The sequence below is a fragment of the Clarias gariepinus genome, chromosome 5 (genome assembly GCF_024256425.1).
Source record: "Clarias gariepinus isolate MV-2021 ecotype Netherlands chromosome 5, CGAR_prim_01v2, whole genome shotgun sequence".
NCBI lineage: Eukaryota > Metazoa > Chordata > Actinopteri > Siluriformes > Clariidae > Clarias > Clarias gariepinus.
In genome coordinates this window covers 33,145,228-33,170,754 of record NC_071104.1, presented here as the reverse complement: position 1 = coordinate 33,170,754, position 25,527 = coordinate 33,145,228, and the positions used below count along the sequence as shown (strand labels likewise).

The window sequence follows — 25,527 nt, the reverse complement described above, 5'->3', positions numbered from 1 at the left end:
CCTGGACACTCCACAAAGCTGAAACCCTGAACCTTCTGAAAGTGTGGTGAGAAGAAAGCCATTGTTGAAAATCTCCATGTAAAATCCTGTTTCAAGTTTGACAAGAGGTAATGAGTAGAGACTCAGCAATCATGTGCAAAAGCATTTAATTTTTTTCTGTTGGGAAAATATCACACCTTTTGGTCGTGACACAAAGTGCTATGCTTGTCGAAATCCCCATACCCTTACAGTACACTGATAGTGGTTAAATCATTTTGTCAGGGTTTCCTTTTGACCGACAGGATACAAGATACAGATCTACAACTTTAGACATACTCATAATACTACACTTAAATGATTCAAAACCAGGAACTTGAACATACTCTAATGGCTCAAGTCAAAATTCTGACACCAACACATAATTACTTTAAATTACTGTAACAAGCAAATAAATAAATATTTTACACCTTCAAATGTCCGAAATGTTGTTTAACTCACAATTAGGATGTTGATGAGTTGTTCTGGAATTTATATTAATGCAAAGTGCTTCATATAAAAATGTATAAAAAAAAAAAAATATATATATATATATATATATATATATAAATAGCACCAATATTATGGATCTAAACCTTATCTAGAAGCAAAAATTAAATCCTAAATTGCTTTAAAAGGGTTTCTTCTTGAGTCTTCTTCATTATTCTGAGTTTTTCTTCCAACTCATCCAAGATGATGTTTCACGGCTTCTAGAAAAACAAATATGACAACAACATGTAAACATAATGGAATTGACTACATTTTATCAATATTAATATCGATATTGTCAATATTATCTTGCCTTTCTGTATATGACATTGTGATTTACACTATGTACACTGTTATACTGTATTCATACAAAATGATAACCCAGTATCCCAGCCTCTTACTAAGAATTTTTATAATGTTAGATTATTCACCTCATTACAACATATATTAAAACATCACATATTAAAACAACTACTAAGCATTAGGAAAATATGCAAGCTCCATACACATACTGCTCTTATTTCACCATTGTAAACAGAAAAGCATTTCAGAACACACAATACTGTGCACCAAAGGTTGGCATGCTACAAAAATTGAAAAACAGGTTCCACTCCTGCCAGTATAAACAAGAATCTGAAGCTATAGTGGCCACAGGTTTGCTGAAACTAGACGGTTAAACAATGCAAAAAGACCAGGTGACATTTTTGCATTCTTCGTCTGTCTAGGTTTGATGACCTTGGCCAAGTGTTGTCCTTTGCCTTGGCTCAGGTTTCTCCATAGTTTAGCATTTCACTGTTAAAGTCAATATTTATTTTAGTTTTTTACAAACTGACCATTGTAATATTCACCCAAACAAATAAATTAAATGGGGCCTAACTTAGACACCAGCCAAACCACCTACATGCTCACGAGCAGCTATGTGTAAAGCACATATATATATATATATATATATATATATATATATCCAATGGTACTCTTAGTCCCATACCTGGTTGGTATGTCAACTCAAATAGCCATTCTCCACCGACTTTAGCATTTCCACCCACAGAATATCTGCATATTAGATGTTATGTGATGATTTATTTATTTATTTGTTTATTTTTGTATTCTTGCAATATTAAACGTTTGAAGCTAGCTAAAGCTTAATGTACTCTTTTTTTCCCCCAGTGTCCTTAAGTAGCTCTAAAAGCTTTCCATCTCATTAAAGCATCCAGATGTTAGTTGGTATTGTCCAGTAGGCAGTGGACTTACCCCTGTTAGAGCTCTGAACGGGTATCAGAGTTACCCATGTGTCGATAGAGCGATCCCGCTGCAACACCGTACTGGTTCACTACCTCACATATGTATACACCATTGAGGTCAGGGGTCGACTTCCGGAAATGCAGTCTATCTCCCTTCACTTCCACTCCCTGTGGAAGTTCAGTCCAGTTCTGTCTAGTTAGAAAAAAAATAAGGTATGATGTTATTCTGTGTTTGTGATGCCTTGTATCTGGTCTTTTACAGTTTTTTATAACATCATGTTGCAACTTTGGACTTAAATGGCAACACATTAGCAACAGTAGGCATTACAGTGTAGCTTACTATGTTTGTGTGTAATGATCAAAAGTCATACAGTCGTAAATAAATGTTAAAATAGACAAAGGGATTTTATAGTGTTCAGAGTATGAGAATACTAATGTGATGTTTGTACACAAAGAAGGAACGGGCAGTTTAGAGGAGTAGTCCAAGTCGAGAGCTTTGTCTGTTATGCAGTGGCTTTTGCTGGTTGTAGAAGTGGAATTAGTGTATAAGCTGCAACTTTAAACCAAATGCAGCATTAGAAGATAGATCTGTGTGTTTGTACTGTCTGTGTCCATGTGCACGTGCATGTGCGTGCGTGTGTTTGTATGCATGCTTGCGTGTGTGTATGCTTGTGTGCATGTGTGCATGCGAGAGAGAGAGAGACTGTATCCTAAGTTTAACTTCTTCTTTTTTCTCTCTTATGTAAATTTGGTAAAACCATTACAGACTTGCATGCCAGTTTCAATTGCAAACCAGTTTAGAGAACAAAAACTTTAAGGTTTAACAGTAACGTGATCACATGATGGTTATCCTGAGACATTAAACTAATTTTTACACCTTTTGCCCTGAAGGTATAACTTGATCTTTTGCTGACTATGATTCCCCCTCTCCTTGAATACACCGTTATTATTTATAAGTACTATAAATACTTTGTTAGAACTATTTTCACATTAATTCACGTAAATGAGGCTTTGAGTTTTTTATGTATAAAAACATTTGTTGGTTAAATTAAGATTATGATTTTTTTTGTGTGTGTGAAGATACTTTCTAAAACTTTCCCCATAGTGGAAAATTATTTCTGTGTAATAAATACCATATGGACTATTTTTTCACAATAAAAACAAAAGTCCAATACAACATTTTAAATAATTCCTCTGTCATATCATTTTGATTAAGGATAATAACGAGCATGTCAGCAAGCTCATTTTGTTGTAGATCATCTAGAAACTGAGACATTTGGTTCGGAATATATAGAGAAAACATTCTATAAAATAATTGTTTAATTAAATTAAACTTTGCCTGTCTACAGTAGTTATTGCACTATATAGGGTCACAAGAAAACAAGCATGTATAGAATTATGAAACATAAATTGACATATATTGGAAAACATGTTTTTGAAAAAAATGAGCCAAGTGGGCGGGGCTTAAGCCTCATTAATAAATATTTTATTAATTAAGTTCCTGATAATGCAGCATTCACGAATGCACAACATTTTTTAAAAAGTCTTGTCTCTATGTGTGAGCAGATGTTCAGTGAAGACACACTTTCTTTACATAATTAGATGTTACCACTGTTGGACATCTGTATTGTCAAAGCACACTACATTTTTTTCTGTTGTAAATGTTAAGTCCTCTGCTATTAGCAGCACGTGTTTACCTGCGCCAGCTGTATTTGGTGTTTTCCGCCTCTGGTTCTGTTACACATTGAAACTCCTCATAATATGTGGTATCTTTAACATGAATCACGTAGGCTACTTGAGGAGAAGCTGTAGACAAAAGTCAAAGATGGGAAAAAAATGTCACTAAGTCTTTTAGGCAAGCATAATAATAATTGAAGTATGAGCGCTCAAATGTACAAACTCATGCTGAAAATATAATTAAATAAATAAAACTGAAGAGATGCCTTTGGTTTTTATTTTCAAACCTTGATTTGATATTCAGGATCTATTCCCTTTAAGATTTGTTATTGCTGCTTTTCGTGGCACCATGGCAACAAAGCCTGACATGCCTTTAGGCATTTAATTTTGTAATCGTATTTCTTCCTAATTTAGTTATGTTCAATTCCTCCCCGTCACTAGGGGGCTCCCATATTAAGGCTACTACTACCACTCAGTCGGGAGGGCCGAAGACTATCACGTGTTTGGTCCGAACCACGTGACGTCAGCTGACTGCATCTTTTCGAACTGCTCGCTCACGCACCGTTGATGAAAGCGTTAAGTACCTCTCATCCCTCCCCTCTAAGAGAGCTCGGCCAATCAGCTCTGTCTAGACCTTCGTCTGCGAGAGGTTACAGCATCACCTGGGGCGAGCACTGTGCCACTTGGAGGCCCCAAGTGTCAGCATTTTAAGAATCCTGCTGCTTGGTGGCGCTTAACCATTGAGTTAATGCTTTATGAAGCATCTACTGTACTGTAGTCTCAACTGCTATGTGTAAATGCAGTATGTTTAGTTATTAAAGCAACATGTGTTCAAACTCGAATTAGCCCTAACATTAATTAAATTGAATTAAATTTTATTTTATTTGTATAGCACTTTTAACAAGTGTCATTGTCGCAAAACAGCTTTACACAAACAAAAGAAAATGTGGAAACGTGTATGAAATGTGAACGTGTATGAATCAAAATAATTAACATCACAAAATGAACAGTGATTGTCAATCATATACAAGTAGTGCCAGAATCATGGGTCCAAAAGGGTTCACACATGCCCATGAGGACCAAAGGTCAGCCTGGTTGGTCCGATCCCACAGAAGAGCCATTGTATAATGATGGCCATTATAAGAAGGCACGAGATCACCCAGTGCACTACAGCTTGCCGGACACAGGGTCCAGCAGGCACAGAAACCAAGCCTCTGACCTGGCCTCCAAATTTCCTGCATTCCAATCCGATCATCCATGTGGTGTCATGTACCAATGGCCAGAGTAAAGGAATTTACACAATACAACAAAAGCGTAAAGAGTATGGTTTTAGAACTGAAACATCTGGAGTACAGTACAGTTCTTCATTGCCTTTATTCATTGTCATATTCTATCTCTTGAGATTTTCATATATTAACACATACTGTATAAGTTTACAGCAATCACTGCAAGGACAAAACTTTTTCTGAATGTATGATCCACATCATATAATCACCCGAATCCCCATTTACTGTATATAAATAAATAAATAAAAATAATGGGTTATATTAAAATATGCTTGCTTAAAGTTACAGGGCTTTTGAAATGTTCCTGAGTGCGAACTTTCATATGTCATAAAATATTTATAGGGGAAATTATGATGAATATGTTTTTTTTTTTTGCTAAATTAACAATAGCATCAAAACTTAATGAATTTTCCTAAAAAGAATTTTGTTAAAAAATGCAAAAAGATACAATATATCAGAAATGAATGCTGACCATTTATTTATTATACTGTGTTTTTTTGCATCCTCATTTTTTTTTTTTTTTTAACCCAGTCGATTAGTACTACATAGTGTCTGATGTGGTTTGTTTGAAAAGCAGAAGCTTAATTTCGAAACAGGTCTCTTTTAAAACATGTCTCTTATTTGCCATTAGCATGGATCACTTTAGTCAAGCTATTCCGTGGACATGTTACAGTATTGTTTTTTGTTCGACTGAATTGATAATGAAAAGCAATTTCCCTCTGGACTTAATAAAGTTCTTTGATTCTTAAATCTAATGATAAAATGAATTAATCTATCTTAAAAATCTTTTCTAATTAAGTTCATGACAGGTTATTTCAGGAATGCTGGATTAGATGCCAGGAAAGCACAACATACTCTCTCTATTTCCCTCCCTCTGTGTGTGTTTTTTTTTTTTTTACAAAAAATCCTCCTTTGAATGTCTAATTGTTCCCAGACCCTGAGCAGCGCAGGGTGGAAACTACCCTGTGTGCCTTGGCAAGAGTGGGGAGAAAATCTCAGTCTCAGTTATTATGAAAACAAATGGAAAAAGCAGGAAGCACATTACCTTTAGTTTTGTTTAACTTTGGTTTAGGATATTTACCATTATACCTTATTTATCCTAGAAGAGAATTTCCCACTGCAAGGACAAAAACGTTTGCTGAAGATGAATCAATGTGTGTTCTGTATATACTGTATATGATCTACGTCATATATTCATCAGAACACCCATTTATATAAATAAATAAAAACACGGGGTTATATCGGAAATCTCAAAGTAACAGGGTAACCTTTCATATGTCATAAGATATTTACAGTTAGATTATGATCAATAGTTTTTTTTAAAATAATAATTTAGCTAAATTAACTATATTATCAACAATTATTAACTGTTATTTTATCACTGTTCCACCATCAGCCCCAGTGAGTCTCCAGAAACCCGACACCGTTCCTGGAGTAAAGGCTATCACCTCTTCGTATTCACTGTTTACCAAGGTTTGAATTCCGCATTCCGAAGATGATGTTGAACCTGACCCTGAGGCTTCTAGGTAATCCTGATGTTTACCAAACAATATGCTGTAAGTCTTCAAGCGGAAGCAATTTTCTTTCCACAGAGCTAAGTTCTCATGTTTCAACACTGTCATCACTGTATGCTACTGAAGAAAATAAAATTTTATCACGTCCCTTTGCCCACCTGCCTCCTTTCTCCTTCAGGCTAGGAGTTCTCAGCTTGTTGCATGTTCCTAAACAACAATCACCCATATCCTCTTACACACAGACACAAAAAGGATCTGTCTTGTGTAGCTTTTACATATTCATATTATGTCAATCTTACAAAAATATTTATCTTTTTGCTAAAATGGTCTAAAGCCCTATAATTTAAAATTAGAATTTTTTATTTGATTAGTATTATCTGAAGACCTCTAGTCATTTGTAATAATTGTGGAGGTTGTCTGTAATATTAATACCGTGCGAATCGGCCATGTCTGTAATTTGTAGAGCGAAAGTTTCCCTGCAGATGACCTACCATATTTCGCCAAGTAATGAGGTTCTGTGATAACATTAATCCTGTGCAAATGAGCACGTCTGTGATTTGGCCAGGTTTTGCTGCGATCATATATATATATATATTTTTTTTTTAAAGTTTTGGTTCCTGTTATATGTAGTAAATGATAAGTAAGTATCAGCAGCGGACAGGCCATCTGGAGCACCGGACGTTTAATATTTTTTAATATATTAACATACTGACGTGGCGGCCCATGTGCATGTGAATGTATTGTAATCCTATTCCATACGTGTTCTGAACCAGGCCCACTTTCACTTTTAATTTACAGAAGGAGAGATATGGATCCTTTCTCGATACAGCAGATTTTTCCCAGCAAAGAATGAATAATTGACATGGATAAAAAGAAAAAAAAAAGAAAAGGTGGAGCTGAAAATTATGCGAAAGAAAAAAAAAGCTTTAAAAGCAGATGCTGTGAAATTCTTCAAATTAACAAATTCTGCCTTTGGCGTGAGGGGAAATTACAGTTCTGCAGACTGACAGCTCTAATATTACGGTCAGGGACAGCGAGTCTGGATCCAGCGGGCTCAGGGTCAGGAATGATGTTGCCCAACACCTCACCCCTTCTATACCCGAGCCAAGTGAAAAGGATAGATCAACTGAAGAGGTAAACTGGAATAAAATCAGTAGCAGCATTAAACTAGTTACTCGATTTAATTATTATTGTAGTCAATATTAATTCAAAATAAGGCTGGTAAAATACTATTTTGAAATAATATTGACTACAATAATAATTACTAGCATTAGCTAATGCTGCTACTGATTTTATTCCAGATTACCTGTTCAGTTTAACTGGCATCATTTTCACCCTGGTAGAGAAGGGGAGAGGTGTTGGTCATCATCAGCAGGCACTGGTTCATCATCACTCACCTGGATGTGGTGGGCTGCTGTGGGCCAGGAAGTCCAGGGACACTTTCGGTCTCAGTCCGCCCCTGGTAAGTGTAGTAAATAAACTATATTGACGTTTTTATCCATCGTTCGCAAAACGGACGCGCCATTGGAGTGTTTTAAAAGTATTTTGGGTGCTGGGTCATATCACAATACATCATACAACAATGCAACGTGCAGAGAGAGAAATCCATCAGAAGAGCGAAAGATTGATTAGATGACATGAATAGCAGCAAGCGGTAAAGAACATTCATGAATTTGACATTATATCCAAGAGATAAGTCGGTAAATTCAAGTGAAATCGCAAGCTTTGCTAATCCCGTATCTCTAAATCACACAAGGTCCCCAGATAATACTAATCCTGTGCAAATAGGGCTTAAAGTTTGAAATAAGATTCATTCTGTTTAACGAGTTTAACGTAAACATACTCAATGTTTACTTACACATTTTATTATTTTTTTTCAACTTACATATTCTACTCTTAATTTAAATATGATAATACATAAATAATTTTATTCACAATATGTCAAACCATGTTAGTTATTAATTTGCTTCTGCTTCAAATATTACAATACCTGCAGTTGCATCAACCTTAAATCCCTGACACTCATTAATCTGCTGTTTGATGTTTCTTTTAATATCAGTATTTCAATAAAGTTCGCTATTTTGAACATTTAATTGCCTTGTTGTTGTTATTTTGGCACTGCAATGAGACAAACTATTTCTTTAGGAAACAAGCAATTCTAAACTCCTGGAATTTTCATTCTCAAGCACTGACTGAAGATGGCATCTGTGAGGTCATCTGCTGCACTCAGCTGTAACATCTTATACACTTAACATCTCATACACTTCTGTTTCAATTTTATTATTTTTTACATTTATCAGCTAAACTATTTTTCTATTTTTGTACCATTTTAAGTTTTAATTCTCTGTTTGAATATTTAATTTTGCATTGCGGGAAATGGACTATATAAATCATTCATTCATCTTCACTGACTGCTAAGTCATGGCGACGTCACAGGAAACTACATAAAGCTGCACACACACACACATTTTATTTTCAATCCACCACCAATTCATTCAATAAATTTTTTTAGAGATAGTAGAGGAACAACAACAAAAAAAGCCATAGAGAACCTGCAAAAAACATGTGAAACTGCAAGCATAGCCCGCAATAACTCAAGCTTAAGATCGAGCAGAAAACTTAACATTTAAGGCAAAACCAGTAGCAGTAGGACACTTTTAGAACATTTACAGTACAACACACACACGATTCTTTAGTTGGCCCTTTACAGAACCTCTGTGAACAATGTACTGTACAATAAAGTGGTTTACTATAAAACTGAGAAGTAGCAGAAATAGAAGATACAAACCTTTGAGGAACCTTTATTAGAACGTTTTTAAAGATTTGTTAGAAAGTTTCTGTTATAAATTCCTATTTAAAGGTTTAAACTAAATAAAGAGCATTATTTGAGATATTTAATTCACAAAAAGTACAATAAACAAAAGAGTTCCATCATGACACATTTCACAGAACTTCTGAGATGTGATTCTACTTCCAGGTCATTTCCTTCTCATTAGTTTACACAAATAAGGACAAGATGGGGAAAAAACGAAAGCTGGAGTCCATAACATCAGCTTTATGTATGGTGGGATGCATTACCGATACTATACATTACTGATACTATATGTAGTATCAATAATGTTCTTCAAAACCCTGCATCACACATACCGCTTTAACAGAAAGAGCATCTGATAAAATACCTGGAACAAAACAAACATTCAATCCTGGCACTTATTCCTGTACTTACTATCATTTATTATAATATACAGTACTGTATACAGAGATGCACAATATACACATTTATTAAAGTATACTAAAAATATACATCTGACAATATTTTCCACAATTGTCCATAATTTACATAAGATGACATAAAAACATCATTGTCAAAGTTGTCAGACTTACCCTGAGTGGTGTCCAAGAAAAAAACAAATAAAATGAAACCCATAGTTTGGCATAGTTGTGTGTTAGATTGCATCAGTTTCATTATCAGGAATGTGTATAATACTGTATGTCTGTGTGTGTGTGTGTGTGTGTGTGAGCTTGTGTCTGTGTCTTGCATGCATGAGTGTGACCTAGTACTTATAGTTTCTCTCTAACCACCTTCTGATATAGTCCCACCTCTGGCTTCCTTGACATATCATTGGGTGTCTGACTATAGCTGACTCCTTTTCAGTGTGAGCTATTTTTAATTGACCAGGGATGGGAAAAAAAGCAGTTACGGTATAGTGTGTGTAGAAAAACAATATCTATATCTTAACTTGGTGGATGACAGAATCACAGATTGCCAGTCCAAGGTTTAATTTTTTTTTTGTTTAATTCAAAACTGATTTTGTTACAATTTAGAATTCTGCTTTGTCAACATCTGCATTGTATATAGATCACACATGGTAACACATTTTAGGGAAAAAAAAAAAAAACAGCCTAAGGTTGATTTTTAACAACTGTGTGTGTGTGTGTGTGTGTGTGTGAGAGAGAGAGAGAGAGAGAGAGAGAGAGAGAGAGAGAGTTTTTATGTGTGTATGTGTCCTGAATGGAACCATGAACAATAATGAAATAAAACAAAACAATTACAAATGGAATGCCTTTAACACTTGAATAATAACCCTTTGCAGCTCTGATATTACTGTCAGATTATAGAACCAACAGATATTATCAAAAGTTGAGTTCCCTCCCCCGAGATGCTTTGCTTCTTGAAGTTACTGTCTAAATGTGTGTGTGTGTGTGTGTGTGTGTGTGTGTTGGGGGTGGGGGGTTGCCTTTGCTCATATCTTGAGGGTTATATTTCCTGGTGTACAGATGCAAATTCTACAACATTACTTAACACATTTTAAAATGTGCAAGACCTCTTTCAACATCATGTGTGATCTGGAAGTTGAATCACAACTGCACTTGGTTCAACTTCCAGATAATCTTCAATAGATGACTAAAAATCTTTCCTGACCTCAAAGAGTGATGACTGCCAAAAATAACATCTGTGAGCGGATGATAAATTACAAAAGTGGGTGGTGATCATTTATCTTTTGTTACATGTTTTTGTGTTTCATCTAAATAACTATCATCTACTTAAGTATTGGCTTTTTTTTTACTTAAGTAAAAAAAATATGTACGATTAAGTTGGAGGTCTGAGTGTAACTTATTTTATTCAATTTAAGCAGGCAAGATCAGTTAAACCGTCCTGTACATGACATCTTTTCACATAATAAAAATCACTGCCCTTATGTAAGACATTGAGGTTATGTGCATTAAACTAAAAGTAGTTTTTAATGTTTTGACATGAAAGAAATGAAAGATAACATTACCTCAACTCATGTCATGGTAACATTGATAGTCTGTGGCTAGCCACAGGGTTATTATTCTGGTTACAACAATGTGGTGTTGAATGAATAAAAATTAATCCTGTTATTGTAAGATAATGCAAATTCGGAAGTCTGACTGTAAAATTTGAATAATTCCATGGCTGCTGGCAGGAAGGACAAGCAAAGTGTAAAGAAAACAAACCCGAGAGTCAGTAGCTCTTGCGCTGTGGCATTAGATAACAACAGACACATGTTGGCTCATCGCTTTGATTTATCACACTACACATGAAATAACTTGTTCAGCAACATTCTTGGATAAGTGCCAGGATAGTAGTTAAGTAACTCAAAGCTTTCAAGCGTGTGCAAGGTGTTGGCTTTACTTTATACGTTGTCAAAGTCATCAGGAACATGATGTAGAAGCATATTTGACATTTAGAATCGATTTACACCCACGGTGAGGATTTGATGTGGAAATTGATCACACTTATTTAAACTTACATGTAATTGTGTGATACAGGTCACGAGAGTTACACACTTGATCAGAGATATGTAATTTGAACTTTGAACTTACTATCACTACTCTTATGCGTGTGAATTTAACACATTATTACTACTTAGCAAGTTAAACTGTAACTGGTTCAATGTCTGACATTATTAGGCCACACAGCTGAGCATATTGTACATGACTACACACACTATATTGCTAAAAGTATTCGCTCGCCTGCCTCCACATGCATATGAACTTGAGTAACATTGAATTATGATTGAATGATGTTAGCCCCACCCTCTTTGCAGCTATAACAGCTTTAACTTTTCTGACAAGATCTAACACCACAAAGATTAGGTGATGTAAGACTTGGATGCAACTGCTTAGCCATGAAAACACATTCCATGAAGCTCTTTACGCACGGTTCTTGAACTAATCTGAAGGTCTGTAGCTATTGACTCTGCAGAAAGTCAGCGACCTCTGTACACTATGTGTCTTAGCATGCCGTGAGTTAATGTACATGGCCTACCACTTCGTGGCTGAGTTGCTGTCATTCCCACTAAAACCACTAACAGCTGACTGAGAAATACTTAGAATTAAGGAAATGCCACGACTATGTGGCATCCTACAGTATATATACCATGCTGGATTTTACTGAGCTCCTGAGAGCGACCCATTCTTTTACAAATGTTTGTAGAACCGGTTGATTTGATGCACCAATTATTTAGATGGGTGAGTGAATACTTTTGGCAATGTAGTGTTTTTGTAAAAAAAGTCAATGTGAAAGACACGGGATAGTTTTAAGATTGTCTTTGAAAACTCTTCAAATAAAATGAAACGTTTCCATAACCAGTAAACACGTTCATAAAGCCAGAGCCATCTGACAACACTGGAAATGAAACACAGATGCTCTCTACAGGAATGGACAGAGAAGACGCTACATCTCGAGGAAACTCAAGTCCTTTAACGTCTCCAGCAAAATGTTGCAGATCTTTTATCAGTCTGTTGTGGCGAGTGCAATATTTTATTGCTGCTATTTGCTGGGGCAGCAGTGACTCTAAGAAACTTAACAAACTCATCAGGCAGGTTAGCTCAATATTGCGCAGTCGCGTGGAGTGTTTGGAGCGGCTAGTAATAAGAAGGATGCTACAGAAACGGATAACCATCAGGAGAACACTTCACATCAGGAAAACCATCACATCCCCTCCACAACCTATTGGCTAAACAAAGAAGCACTTTTAGCTTCGCAGTGGCAAAGACAGCAGTCTGTCTGTCTGTCTATACATCCATCCATCCATCCATCTATCTATCTATCTATCTGTCTATCTATCTGTCTATCTATCCATCTATAATGTGGTATGAGAGGTGAAAGCTGCAACCACTTAATGTACGAGTTAAGAATAGGGGCAAAACAACATGAAATTTTTTTTACTGTATAGGACAAAAATAATAAACCTAATACATAGATTTTATAGCAGTGTATTAAACTATTTGTTTAGGAATATGTCACAAATCAGCCAAGTCTATGCTTGTATATTAATTACGATGTATTCTTTAGTTCTGTAACCAATTTCGCAACCGTTTACAATATTTTATGGTACATTACTATGCAAATTTCTTGATGATGTTGATTTAATTAAATACATGGGAACAAATGTTTTACAATTAAAAATTGATAGTTTATATAACAACCTTTGCAGCAACCCTATTTCCCCTCTCATCTGTTCCACCCACTCAGCATTCAGCATCACCAGTACAGTATACTCATCACCGGTCTGATAATCTGGCATCATCTGCACCTGTTTCCGGTTTATGCCCTAAGTTTAATTCTTTTATGCTCAAATGCTTCTGCTTTAAACCTTCCTCTAAAACTGTTCAAGTACAGGGACTGCACTGAGAACGAGAGACAATACGAGACAAAAACGAGAGGCAAAAAGTCCTCCAGGGCGCCTGGAGAATTAGTCTGGAAAAGTCTGGCTCTTTGGAGGCAGAAGGTGAAGAAATGAGGAGTGGCTTAAGACAGTTGCACAGAACTCTTTATGATAATATAACAGATTAGGGGACTATGAAAACACACTATACCATGTTAGAAATGAGGCCAAGCAATATATTTATTTGTAAAAAAAAAAAAAAATTGAAAACCATTTATCCTAATAATTTACCACTTTGTGATGTTATATCACATAAAATCCAAATCAAATACATTTTTGTTTGTTCTTGTAACATAAAATGCCAAAGTTTTAGGGGTTATGAATACTTATGCAAGGCACTATATATGACTGTATGTTTGTTAGAAGTCAGTTGGACAGTCATTTGGTTTTGTTTAACAAAACAATTAAAAGAAAATAGCTTTTTCCATAAATACTGTTACAGATTAATTGTGATTTTTTAGTTAGCTAGCTTGTGACAGATATTTGGACCAGCTGCATACTTCATGATCAGCCAAGGAAGAAGAACAGGAATACTTTTTTTTTTTAAACCAACCAATTGATTTAGGCCTATTTATGTGATATAGAACTTAGTTCTGAAACTCTTCATTCAGGCATGCATTTCTGCTCACCATGAGTGTAAATAGTGTAAACTTTTCCGTTGTGTGCTTCGAAAAGTCAGATCAAGTCGGCTTTTACTGTCATTTCAACCATACAGTTCAGTATACAGTGAAACGAGACAATGTTCCCCTAGGACCAAGGTGCTACATACATACTGTACAGTACAACACAAACTAACAACCATAATGAACCAAACAGATGAACACCATAAATTGATAAAAACTTTCTAAGTACTATACAAAAGACATCAAAAGGCAACATAAAGTGCATATGCAAATATGCACACAAAAGCAACAACACGACAACAACATGACACAATGCACTACTGTGTTTTTGTTTGTTTTTTCTTGGTTTTGTAAAAATGCTACAAAGATTAGAAATCAGCATCCATAACACAGTCAAAACCACTTGATATTTATTATTAACGTTATACAGGACGTAACGTGCATACAGGATCGAGCTGCTGGATTGTGAGAGTTGCCTGAACGAACATAAGTACACAGTTCCTAATAAACTGACGAGCACGTGTACAATATAGCAGAATTAAAATGAGGGAATTAAAAAAAAAAAAAATTACCTTTGAAGGTACAGCGTAAAGAGAGGAAGGAAGAGAGAGAGAGAGAGAGAGAGAGAGAGAGAGGGTGGTTGCATGTGGTTTATCTTAGCTAGCATATTTGATAACCTTCAGTTCGCAGTCAAACACAGAGAGTGACCTGCTATCTGTAATCTGATATCTCTCAATTTTCCGGCAGACCAGACCATGGACAGGGCATCTGACCATTCAGTGTCAGTGTTTATTAGCTTGCTTTTGGCTTTCACCTTCTTTGTCACTGTAAATGCACAAGGTAAGTCAAATTCTCACTACTTCTATAAGCGTTTACTGTGCATAGTAAAAAGGATATAAGGAAGAAAATATATATCTCAGCGTCACCTTCAGTATAACATTCTTGGCATTTTGAGGTCTTTCATCTTAGAATTTTAAGCTCACAATCTGATGAAAATAATGATTATTGAAGCATCTCTTCTCTCTGTAGGTCCGGTTGCTTCATGTGTCCCTGAAATCAAAGTTCGGAAGAACACAGTTTACGAATCCTCCAGAGAACGCCGGTTAAACATCCCCTGCCCGGTGACGTATTGTGCAGAGGTTCCTGCTGTTGCATGGATGAAAATGGATGAAACAAGCAAATACATACCGATCACTGAAACAAATCACGTATCAATTACACAAGAAGAAACAGGGTTGAAGAATATTATATCATATTTGAGCTTTAGGGACATATCAACACATAGCAACGGAGTTTACAGATGTAAGATTTTCACAGGGAACTTTTCACTGGAAAGCCACAACATTAATATAAATGTTTCAGGTAAGGAATCGATTTCAATTGCCTTAAAAGAAAACACTAAACATAAACACTGTTAAAGATTCATAAATTATTAATATTTACAGTACATAACATATAATTGTGACTTGTTAGTTAGCTAGCTTGTGAAAATACTAGAAGTGCAAAGCACCAAAAGAACATTTTCTAGTACTGTATATAACTTTGTTCCCATTGAGATTAACTCACCAAACAACTGATTTCTTTATTTGGTATGGAATTTTGTTCTGAAACTGTTCATTCAGGCATGCATTTCTGCTCACCATGGTTGTAAATAGCGATTTCTGAACTGATTTCTGAATAGTGACTTTATGAAGGTTATATTAGTTGGAATATAATATGCACAGTAAATAATGATGTTTATTTACTCTCTCCTACAGTTCCAAGTTACCCCACAGAGTCAGACGTCAGCTGGATTCTGTACGTCTTCATCTGCTTAGGAATATTTGGCCTAGTCGTGATGGTGATGCTGATCTCTTTTTTAAACAAATGCCACAGTGTGTGTAAGTAAAAAAAAAAGCATTTCAGATGAATCATTATTAATACAATCACTCTGGTTTGGAGTTAAACCATCATTATTTTTCTAAAACATTTTTTTTTTAGGTCCAATCGAAACTGACTATCACCAAACTAAAGTAAGAAAATATATAAGGTTTTTTTGTATTATTTATGTTTTATTTCATGATAAGATGGTTGGCTGGATATGTAATGACCTTGCTTTTCCTTTCCAGTACACCACTGCTGTATACAGCCTGATTAAAAGCAGCCCTGGTATTTCAACATGTGAGGCCTGAAAGCTTAAGTGGAAAAAAATGAATGAATGGATGAATGAATGAATAAATAACACAAAAAAATGCTTATGATTTTGACTTACTCTATTTTTAGACTGTAACTGTCTAATCACATGTTTGTTTTAGCTTCTGTTTTGCTATACTGCTGACTGTGCTGTGTGTACTGTGGTTTCATGTGTTAGAGAAATTTCTATGCATATGCTTGCAAAGAAAGCAATCGATGTGTAAAACCTTTCTCAAGCAATAAGGCATAATAGATAGACATCCTGTTTTTAGAGGCATGCTGCCCCAGGATGTGGTCTGTGCAGGGTGCAAAAGCTGAATGCATGGGTTAAAATCAGGGTTGTGTAAATCCTAATACATAGAGTTAAATAAAATTGTATTAAAGTATTTGTGCATTTGTAAAGTATTTATTGCATGTTTTAAATTTATTTCTAAATAAAAAAAGTCAGCAAAAACTCCAGATGACACTGACAATGATGTGGAGTCAACAAACAGTAAGCACACCCAGCAGGTCGAGCTTGCAGTCATGGTCTATCATGTGTAACCCAGGGATATCAGCATCATGAGTGGCAGCATTTTTTGTATGAGTTCCCATTTCTTTTGTTTTTATAACTGTACTGTCCAAATGTTTGTGTTATTTTATTTTATAATGCAATGTTTCTTTTGTCCAGATATGAGTTGGAACATGTTTTAAAACAGTAATATCCATACTTGTATATTAATTGACATGTATTCTTTAGTTTTGTTGGTAAATGCAGACTAACCTATTTTACAAATCTTGAAAGCTATTTTATATGTTACATGACAACACAGCACATGAGGTAGGGAAAGCAAATGCTTTATACCATGTCATACATATAAATGAGGCCAAGCAGTATGCAGATGCAATTTAAAATGTTTGAAGAACAAGACAATGCAAACAGTGCGATGCATACTTCGAGAGCATGGTCAGAAGACAGGTCAGACGCTTGGCAGTTCCGCCTGCTGAACAGGCTGAGATACGTAATAAAGAAGGTGCTGTAGTGACGGCCTTTATTTTGTTATTCAGCTCAGTTATGCGATGATTGTAATAACCCACTAACTTTCCCTGAGCAGACATGATGACATCGTGGCCAGTGAACTTCCTCTTCTTAGGTAAAGACAAAGTAATCTGTCAGAAACAAGGCCAAGCAGGATGCAAGGGCAATTAAAATATTGACTGAGCAATAAGCAAAGGTAAATAACCTGTACAAAAAAAAATCAATAGTGTGATCAGAAGACAGGAGGGTGAGGCGATGTACAAACAGGTTATTAAAGAACAATCAAAGGCAAAGTCCACAACCGTAGTTCAAATTGCAGAATAACAATACACATGAAAACATTTGGGTAAAATGAGTGCAAAATGTTTGCAAAGGTTCTTGGTGTGAAGTGGGTGCTTAAATGAACAGGTGTGTGTAAGCAGAGATCAGGTTTGTGGGGAGTAAGATCATGCTGGTGGAGTGCTGTGCTGGGATTTGTAGTTTGTCATGGCCGTGTTTGTAGTTTCATTGTGTCATTCTGAGCAGGCTGTGATTCAGGGAGAGATGTGAAATACCATGTAATTTATTTATTTTTTGTTTTCATGCCAATGTCTGTACCAGTGTTTAAAACTAGCATCTTATTCAATGAATGTTTTATTTCCCATACTTCCAAAATTTAAAAACCTCAACTTTTAAAAAGTTCATCACATTCAGAATTGCACACATTTTTTAAATCTTTCAAGGGCTTCGAGAATGTAGAAGCACTGTACTGTTGAAAAAATATAGGACAAATTAAACATCTACTGTGACAGTAGATCTAAAACTGTGCTGTACTTCCTACTTTACATAACTGATTTGAACTTGATTTAGATGAACTGTAAATACCCTCAAGTATATAATTTTTTTTTCTTAGCCTTTGTCCATTTTATCCCTAGAGATTGGCACTTTGATCGACACAATCTGGGTTTTACACCAGATGCTCTTCCTTTTTAAATGTATTGTCACTTGTTTACAATTGCTCAGTTGCTTATAACACTTATTGAGCGGTTCTTGAGCGGTTAATTACTAAGCCTATTTTTTGTCCTTGTATCTCAGGCCTATTATATTTATGCTTATGAATGCTGTTTTCTCTACTATTGACATTATGAGTTTAGATTTTTGGATAGCTCCACCCAAAAAACAACAACATGCAAAACATATGCAACTGGGTCAGGCCTTAAACAACGCATTAAAATAAATCCAAGAAACCAGCTGTGAGTCAGAATGTATTTTATATATTTTTTTAAAGTGACTTAAAAAGAATTTAACATTTATAAATCAAAAGAAAAAAACAAACAAACAGAAAATGAACAAAAAATGTAACATCCCTTTATTATTGCTTATAGACAGATCAGCCTTAGGTGGAGGAAAATTTGGAGAGGTGGAGGTATGCTCTGGAAAGCAGAGGAATGAAGGTTAGCCGCAGCAAGAAGGAATACATGTGTGTAAATGAGAGGGACCCAGAAGGATCGGTAAGGCTACAGGGAGCAGAAGTTAAGAAGGTGCAGGACTTTAAGTACTTAGGGTCAACGGTCCAGAGCAACCGAGAGTGTTCAAAAGAGGTGAGTTTATCAGAGGGACAACCCACGTTAGATGTTTTGGAGAAAAAGTCAGAGAGGCCAGATTGAGGTGGTTTGGACATGTACAGAGATTGTGAATATATCAGTAGAAGGATGCTGAGGTTTGAACTGCCAGGCAGGAGGTCTAGAGGAAGACCAAAGAGGAGATTTATGGATGTAGTGAGAGAGGACATGAAGTTAGTTGGTGTGAGAGAAGAGGATGCAGAGGATAGGGTTAGATGCAGGCAAATGATTCGCTGTGGCGACCCCTGAAAGGGAACAGCCGTCTAGATAATAATGTCTAGATAATAATGAGATGAATGAATGAATGATGAATGAAATATCTCTGATGAGCAAGCCAAGGGTGATGGCGACAGTGCATTGCTAACTGTAATACATTGGTTTTACAGTAGTTCCTAAATAATTCAATAATGCCCTAAGAGGTTTTCTTAATCACTTTTAGTCTAAGACTCTCAGCTAGGACCGTTTATAGTTAAGTTGGGAGCTCTCCGAGAGAATTTTAAAAAGCTTTGTGAATACGGGCCCAGGAGTTCACAGTAGAAGAGGCAGGTTTAGCAGCTCCCACAGTTTCCAAACTGCAGAATAAAAAAAGTTTATTAAAAAAAACGTTTTCTTGTTTCAGCAGGTGAATAGCTGAGTGAGAAAATTCTGTGTACTCTAGGTTTTTTAATAATATAATACATAGTAAACGATAGATAAATTTTGCATTATACAGTATAAATACTCTATAGATATTTAACCTACTGAGGTTGGGTCACCCTCTGTGCCTAATTTTTATACTAAAACATGTCACAGGCTCATACAATACGTATAACTGAGTATATGAATATGTGTGCATGGGAAACACAATGAAAAATAAAATGATCATATTTTTTACTTGAAATTCTTAACAGTATTTCTGATAAAGCTGTCACGAACTGAATGAACTTCATATGGTTTTCACACAAACTAATTTCCTTAAACTCCTGGATGTTTTCCTGCTTCACACCCAGTGATTAATAGAACAGGCTAGAATAGACTCTGAATTATGGCTGTGGGTAGACATGACGTCCCAAATTGTTATGCGTTCCAGGTGGAGGTAGGGCAAATTTGTGTTTTACTGGGGTATGTCAGGGGGTGACTCATTGAGATGCACAGCTTTCTGGCACGGGATATGATTTTTTTTTAAAATGTCATCTGTAGCCGATGCACTAACTAAGCCAGACAAAAGCTATGGAATCTGCATGCACCATAGGCCTCCCATAACACTACAGCATGCTACAGATCTTAAGGCACCTGCTGTAGTGTTGCCAGGTCATACAGTATGATGGCAAAGATTTAATATCCACTAGGATTGTGACAAGCATTAATTTTGCCACATTACTTAGGTTAGTAATGTGAACGTGGTCTACGTAAAGCTAAAGTTAATGCATGTTTAAAAAAACAGAACTGTGCAATAACGGCTTTCTAAAACTTAATATTTAAACTTTAATATTACCTTTGTGCAATTTGTTGGAACTAGTGCAATTTGTCTGAAAATGCAACTATTTCTTTTATTATTTTTTTTCTTCGCTACTGTAACAAAGAAATTTTCCCGCTATGGGACGAATAAACATAGATCTTATCCTATCTTGAATCATTTAGAAATAATCAACATATGTAGGTGAAGCACATGTTTTATAAAAGCTTTGTAAATGCTTTTTCGGGAAATACTGTGAATACTGTTACAGTATGCCCTATGGTGCCATACTGTATGTTCCTAATATCTTTAAAATAATGGAAACTTGTACTATTAAAGAAACCCCTTATACTGTATGAGCTAGCGTGTTAAAATATGTAACTGCTAGTGTACTTTAAACATTACCTTTTTCAAGAATGCTATCTTGATGTTCTCTGTACAAAGAAGCAACAAATGTGCCTTTGTCATTCATAATGATACAGCCATACAGTCCATTTAAGTGTGACGTTGCCTGCAGGAAATGAAGCCTGTTTCCCTCCGCTTTTATTCCTTTAGGCAGAGATGAAGAGTCCTGTCTGGTAAAAAACAAAAAACACAATGTTTATCCAAAGGTGTCTGTTTATACTGTTAATTTCAAATCAATTTCATTTAGCTTTATTGCCATGTCATATAAACAAGTCAGCTGTTCTGGAATAGTTGCAAGAACAGTATTGTTAAGTGCATTTGCAAAACCCATTAAGCACTGAACAGATTCTGTTTCCAGTCCTTAGTTTCCAAATGAAATGCTAAATTCACTTTCATCTGAGAAAAATAGACTTTGGAACAATAAGCAACAATCCTTTTTTCCCTCCTTAGGTAAGACACTTTTTATTTAGAAGTGGCTTGATACTGGGAATGCAACAGTTGTAGCCTATTTCCAAAAGACATCTGTGTGTGGTGGCTCTTGATGTACTGACTCCAGCCTCACGCCACTCCTTGTAAAACTCTACCAAGTTCTTGAGTTGGCTTGGCAACCTTTGTAAGGCTATGGTCATTCCTTTTGCTTATGCACAGTTTACTTTGAAACTTTTTCCTCTCAATCAATTTTCTGTGAATATGCTTCGATACAGAATATCCAGTCATTTTAGCGATGACCTGTGACTTACAACACTCCTGTGTTGATGATTATTTTCTGGAAAACTGTAAAGTCAGCAGAGTTCCCCACACATGAACTGAACCTGACTGAGAGATAAACTTCATGTATACTCAATAGTAATTTACTCAAATTTTAATTTAAATGTTCTCACATTTTAAAATACAGGATTTTTCGTCATGACCTATACACTGTATTCTTCAAAATAAAATAAAAAAAGGCTTCAAATATTTGAATGTGTAATGAACATACAGTAGAATATATGCGAGTTTATATATTTTTTGAGATGCACTAAAAGACTGTAGGCTTGTTGTGGATTCTGTCTATGAACAGTCGATGTTACTCCCAGACACTATGCTTGCAAATTTTAAAACAAAGAGACATGTGTTCAAGAAAAATGACTTTGTCAAAAACAATCAGGGATGGATGGTGGACAGGCCAGTTGACTTGCCCAGAGGTCACACTGTACATAGTGAGATATGTGTTACTAGTTTATACCTTTGGAAGACCGGTTATTTAGATTTTGAGTATGTACTCGAGATGTGTTCATCATGTTTTGCTTTTAGAAATCACTGACTGTCATATTATACGAAAGTTTTCTGAGATCTGTTCACGGGATTGGTCGAATGACGTTCCAAGTGCCTATATTTAGGATAACCGCACTGACACATTACACTGTGTGTATCACTCCTCTTGTCTGTGTTTGCCATAGAATTGCACTTTGAAAACAGTTTATTCAGAAGAGTTAATGACATAATCTAAAAATATCCTTTTTAAAAAACTCTTTCAAGTTCTTGCGTTGGATTGGTTTTACAATCTTTGTTGTCTACAAAAGCTACAGTCATTTTATTTGCTTATGCACTATTTACTTTGACACTTTTTCCTTTGAATCAGCTTTTATACAGCACTTTAAAAACAGCCAGTCAACCTCCTATGAAGGATGTCGATGATTATCTTCTGGAAAACTGTAAAGTCAGCAGTCTCCGCCATGCATGTACTGACCTAGATTGAAAGATGAAGTTTATGTATACTGTATGTATAATAATTTACTCAAAGTTCTCATATTTTAATCTACAGTTTTTTTTCATGAGCTATACGTCATCGTTGTTGCAAGGGGTCGCCACAGCGGGCCATCCGGTCCGCACATACAACCTCGGCACAGGTTTTACGCCAGATGCCCTTCCTGATGCAACCATCCCATTTTATCAGGGCTTTAAACGGCACTCTATCCAGTGGCTATGGTTTGGGCATCGAACCTGGGCCTTCCGCCTTCCAATGCAAAACACCTACCACAGAGACACCAGTATGAGCTGTATTCTTCAAAATGAAAACTGCTTACAATATGTAAAATGCTTTAAAGAATGCTTGCAATAGTTTACTTTATGTGTAATAAATATACAAAATATGAGTTTTACTAACTACAGTATGACTCACTCTGCTGTAATGCTTAAGGTCCACTTAATGAGTTATAAATATTATCCAGATGGAGAGAGTTTTTCACTTTCACTTTCACAAGTTTATTTAAACTGCTTGCTTAATATCTGGCACCAACAAACACTTTCAATCCCAAGAGAATTAACATATGCTCCATAAAAGATCAATGAATCACACAGTCAAGGGCTTCAGGGGACTTATGCTGACCTCTGGATTAAATAATGAAAGAAGTAAACTAATAAAAAAGCTAACATCAGGAAACAACATGATTTCAGATGTGAATTACAAGTCAGGGTGGAATCAATTGAAACGTGGCACATTATAAATAATGTGGTTGTAAATCTAGCCCTGGACATTATTAGTTTTCTTTAGACAGAATCTGTACTGTAAAACTAATCAGTACTGGTGCTAGCTTAGTGGTTAAGCTATTTCATCAGAAGGTCACAGGTTTAAACCCCACCACCATCAAGATGTCCCTTCTGGGGACCTTGAGCAAAGCCCTTAACTGTTAACTGCTTACATGTGTAACGAGATAAAAATGTCTGGTGTCTGCCAAGTGCCATAATGTTCATATTATCAAACCAGGGATATAAAACGAACAAGGTTTTAGTTAAAGGAAAAACCCAGATTTAATCTTTTAAATTACTTTTTCATCAACAAGCAAAATACTGGTCTTGTGTTTCCATAAATCTTAAATAGATTTATACAATATTTACACACTTTCCATGGTTAAACAACTCCTTTTCCAACCTGCCTGAGATCACAGAGATGATGTGATTATGTCTTGCTGTACAAGTCCCTGTAAATGAGTTGTTACTAAAGAAACAATAGTGTATTCGAACGCACAATTAGCTCCCTATAAAATAACAAGCGGCGTTTTTAAACACAATTCTTTCCCAGAAACATTGCTCTCTGTGTCACGTATAAACAAAGTGTTTTTTGAAACGATTTGTTATAAAGAATAACCAGAACAGCAATCCTGCGCTCATATTTAGATTTCCTGTTTTTAATGCCAAATGCTGTTGTATTACTAGCTGAAGTACGGATCATTAAAGGGACAAGAGTTTGTAGAAATTGTTAGAAAGCTAAAAATAAGCTGATCAGCTTTAATCTAAATGAGTTACTTTATTATTTCAGATTGAAGCCCACCTGCGATGGATTGGCACCCTGTCCAAGGTGTACCTCGCCTCATGCCCCAAATCTCCTGGGATAAACTCCAGGCCTCCCAAGACCCCGTGTAGAGAATAATGTGGTATAGACGATAAGTGAGTGGGAGAGAGAGAGTGAGTTTAAGCCCATGTACGTCTGCCTGTCTCTCTGTACAGCAGAATTCTCCGGCTGATGCTGGCATGAAGCGCACTAATATCCCTGTGGCCAGCTTCGGTCTTGTCACCTAATTATCTGTTAATCAACTCAAAGCAAATGATGAAGAATTACAGTATGTGGCATGCATCTACAAACAGAAATTGTTGCTGTATGTTTTCAGCTTTTTAATACAACCACAAAATAGTTTAGCTGCTGCACGCTGGTTCATTCAGTAGAGATTTATGGTGAACGACGTCCTCTGAGAAGTGTGCAATAAATCAGAAAACAAAAGATTCCAACAGAACAACTGGCAAATAAAAAAGAAAAATGTGAGCAAAATTAGTTTATATTTGCGCTACGATAGCGATATGTATCGCGACAGACATATGATCGATATCAACAAAAAATGTGTTCGATCAAACGTTCCATATTTTTTATTCTTTGTCGGAAGAAAACAGAGGTTGCGAAGCTAGTTTGGTTGCATTAACAAAGGCACTCGCTCTCTGGTAACCTAGCAACGTAGGGAGTGATACGCTAACAGCCAATCATGTAACAGTATCACGTTTGCTTGCGCCATATCGTTGTCTCGTGCTGGTCTGCTGGATTCCTCTTCATAAGCAGAAAATGAGTGGAGCAGCGAGCGAGGAAATTGTAAATAAAAGAGGAAAATTCAGTTAAAAGAGGAAATGGCAGTTTTTGGATATTTAAGTCTGACCGTAGTCAGACCAATGTCGTCTGCAATTAATGTAAGACCGTCGTCCCCACCAAGACTGGTAATACCACGAACTTGATGTACCACCTTTCGGAGCACTGCCGTATTCAACCAACAACATCTGTAGCTGCAACACCGCACAAGCAGCAGACCACTCTGTATCAGTGCCTTATGACAATTAATCTAAATGGTACAAAGATATAGCGGAGGCAGTGGCATATCATATAGCCAAAGACATGCTTCCGCTTAGCACTGTCGAGAAGCCAGGTTATAAAAAGCTTATACACGTGCTTGACCAACGCTATGTTCTTCCTGGCCGAAAGTACTTTTCTAAGACTGCCATTCCTGAGCTGTATGTAATGTGCAAAGAATCTGTGCAGCAAGAAATTTTGTCAGCCAAGTACTTTGCAACCTCTGACCTGTGGTCAAGCCGTACTTCTGAGCCATACATTAGCTTGAACATTCACTTTCTCAACGATGAATAGGGTTTGAAAACCAGATGTCTTGAGACTGCATACTTCCCCGAAGACCACACTGGGGAAGTGATAGCAGAAGGCTTGAAGAAGGCACTGTTGTCCTGGAGACAGAATGGTTTGCATCACCACAGACAGCGGGGCAAATGTAGTAAAGGCGACTTCACTGAACAACTGGACACGGCTGCAGTGTTTAGGCCATCG

General features: G+C 36.2%; 1 protein-coding gene and 1 long non-coding RNA gene across 3 annotated transcripts; one reads left to right on the top strand and one right to left on the bottom strand.

Annotated features, from left to right (window-relative positions):
• Nucleotides 1-569: 569 nt before the first annotated feature.
• LOC128523828 (uncharacterized) lies at nucleotides 570-9,753 on the bottom strand. Its single transcript, XR_008360455.1, has 4 exons — nucleotides 9,607-9,753; nucleotides 3,443-3,551; nucleotides 1,756-1,938; nucleotides 570-725 (listed from the first exon to the last, which is right to left on the bottom strand). It is a non-coding gene; the product is annotated as an uncharacterized LOC128523828 (long non-coding RNA).
• Nucleotides 9,754-14,506: 4,753 nt separating this feature from the next.
• LOC128524611 (B- and T-lymphocyte attenuator-like) lies at nucleotides 14,507-16,468 on the top strand. 2 transcript variants are annotated; one of them, XM_053497258.1, is made up of 5 exons: nucleotides 14,507-14,881; nucleotides 15,071-15,403; nucleotides 15,799-15,921; nucleotides 16,022-16,053; nucleotides 16,150-16,468. In XM_053497258.1, the coding sequence occupies exons 1-5, from the start codon at nucleotides 14,797-14,799 to the stop codon at nucleotides 16,210-16,212; spliced, it is 636 nt and encodes a 211-aa protein (XP_053353233.1). In that variant the 5' UTR covers nucleotides 14,507-14,796; the 3' UTR covers nucleotides 16,213-16,468. The 2 variants fall into 2 exon arrangements, with proteins under 2 accessions (XP_053353233.1, XP_053353232.1); XM_053497257.1 differs by having other exon boundaries at nucleotides 16,022-16,468.
• Nucleotides 16,469-25,527: the final 9,059 nt, after the last annotated feature.

Excerpts from the sequence above, each read along its gene's own strand:
- LOC128524611 (XM_053497257.1), top strand. The coding sequence starts at position 14,797 with ATGGACAGGGCATCTGACCATTCAGTGTCAGTGTTTATTAGCTTGCTT. Across the intron at positions 14,882-15,070 it reads TGTCACTGTAAATGCACAAG|GTCCGGTTGCTTCATGTGTC; the intron begins GTAAGTCAAATT and ends TTCTCTCTGTAG. Across the intron at positions 15,404-15,798 it reads CATTAATATAAATGTTTCAG|TTCCAAGTTACCCCACAGAG; the intron begins GTAAGGAATCGA and ends TCTCTCCTACAG.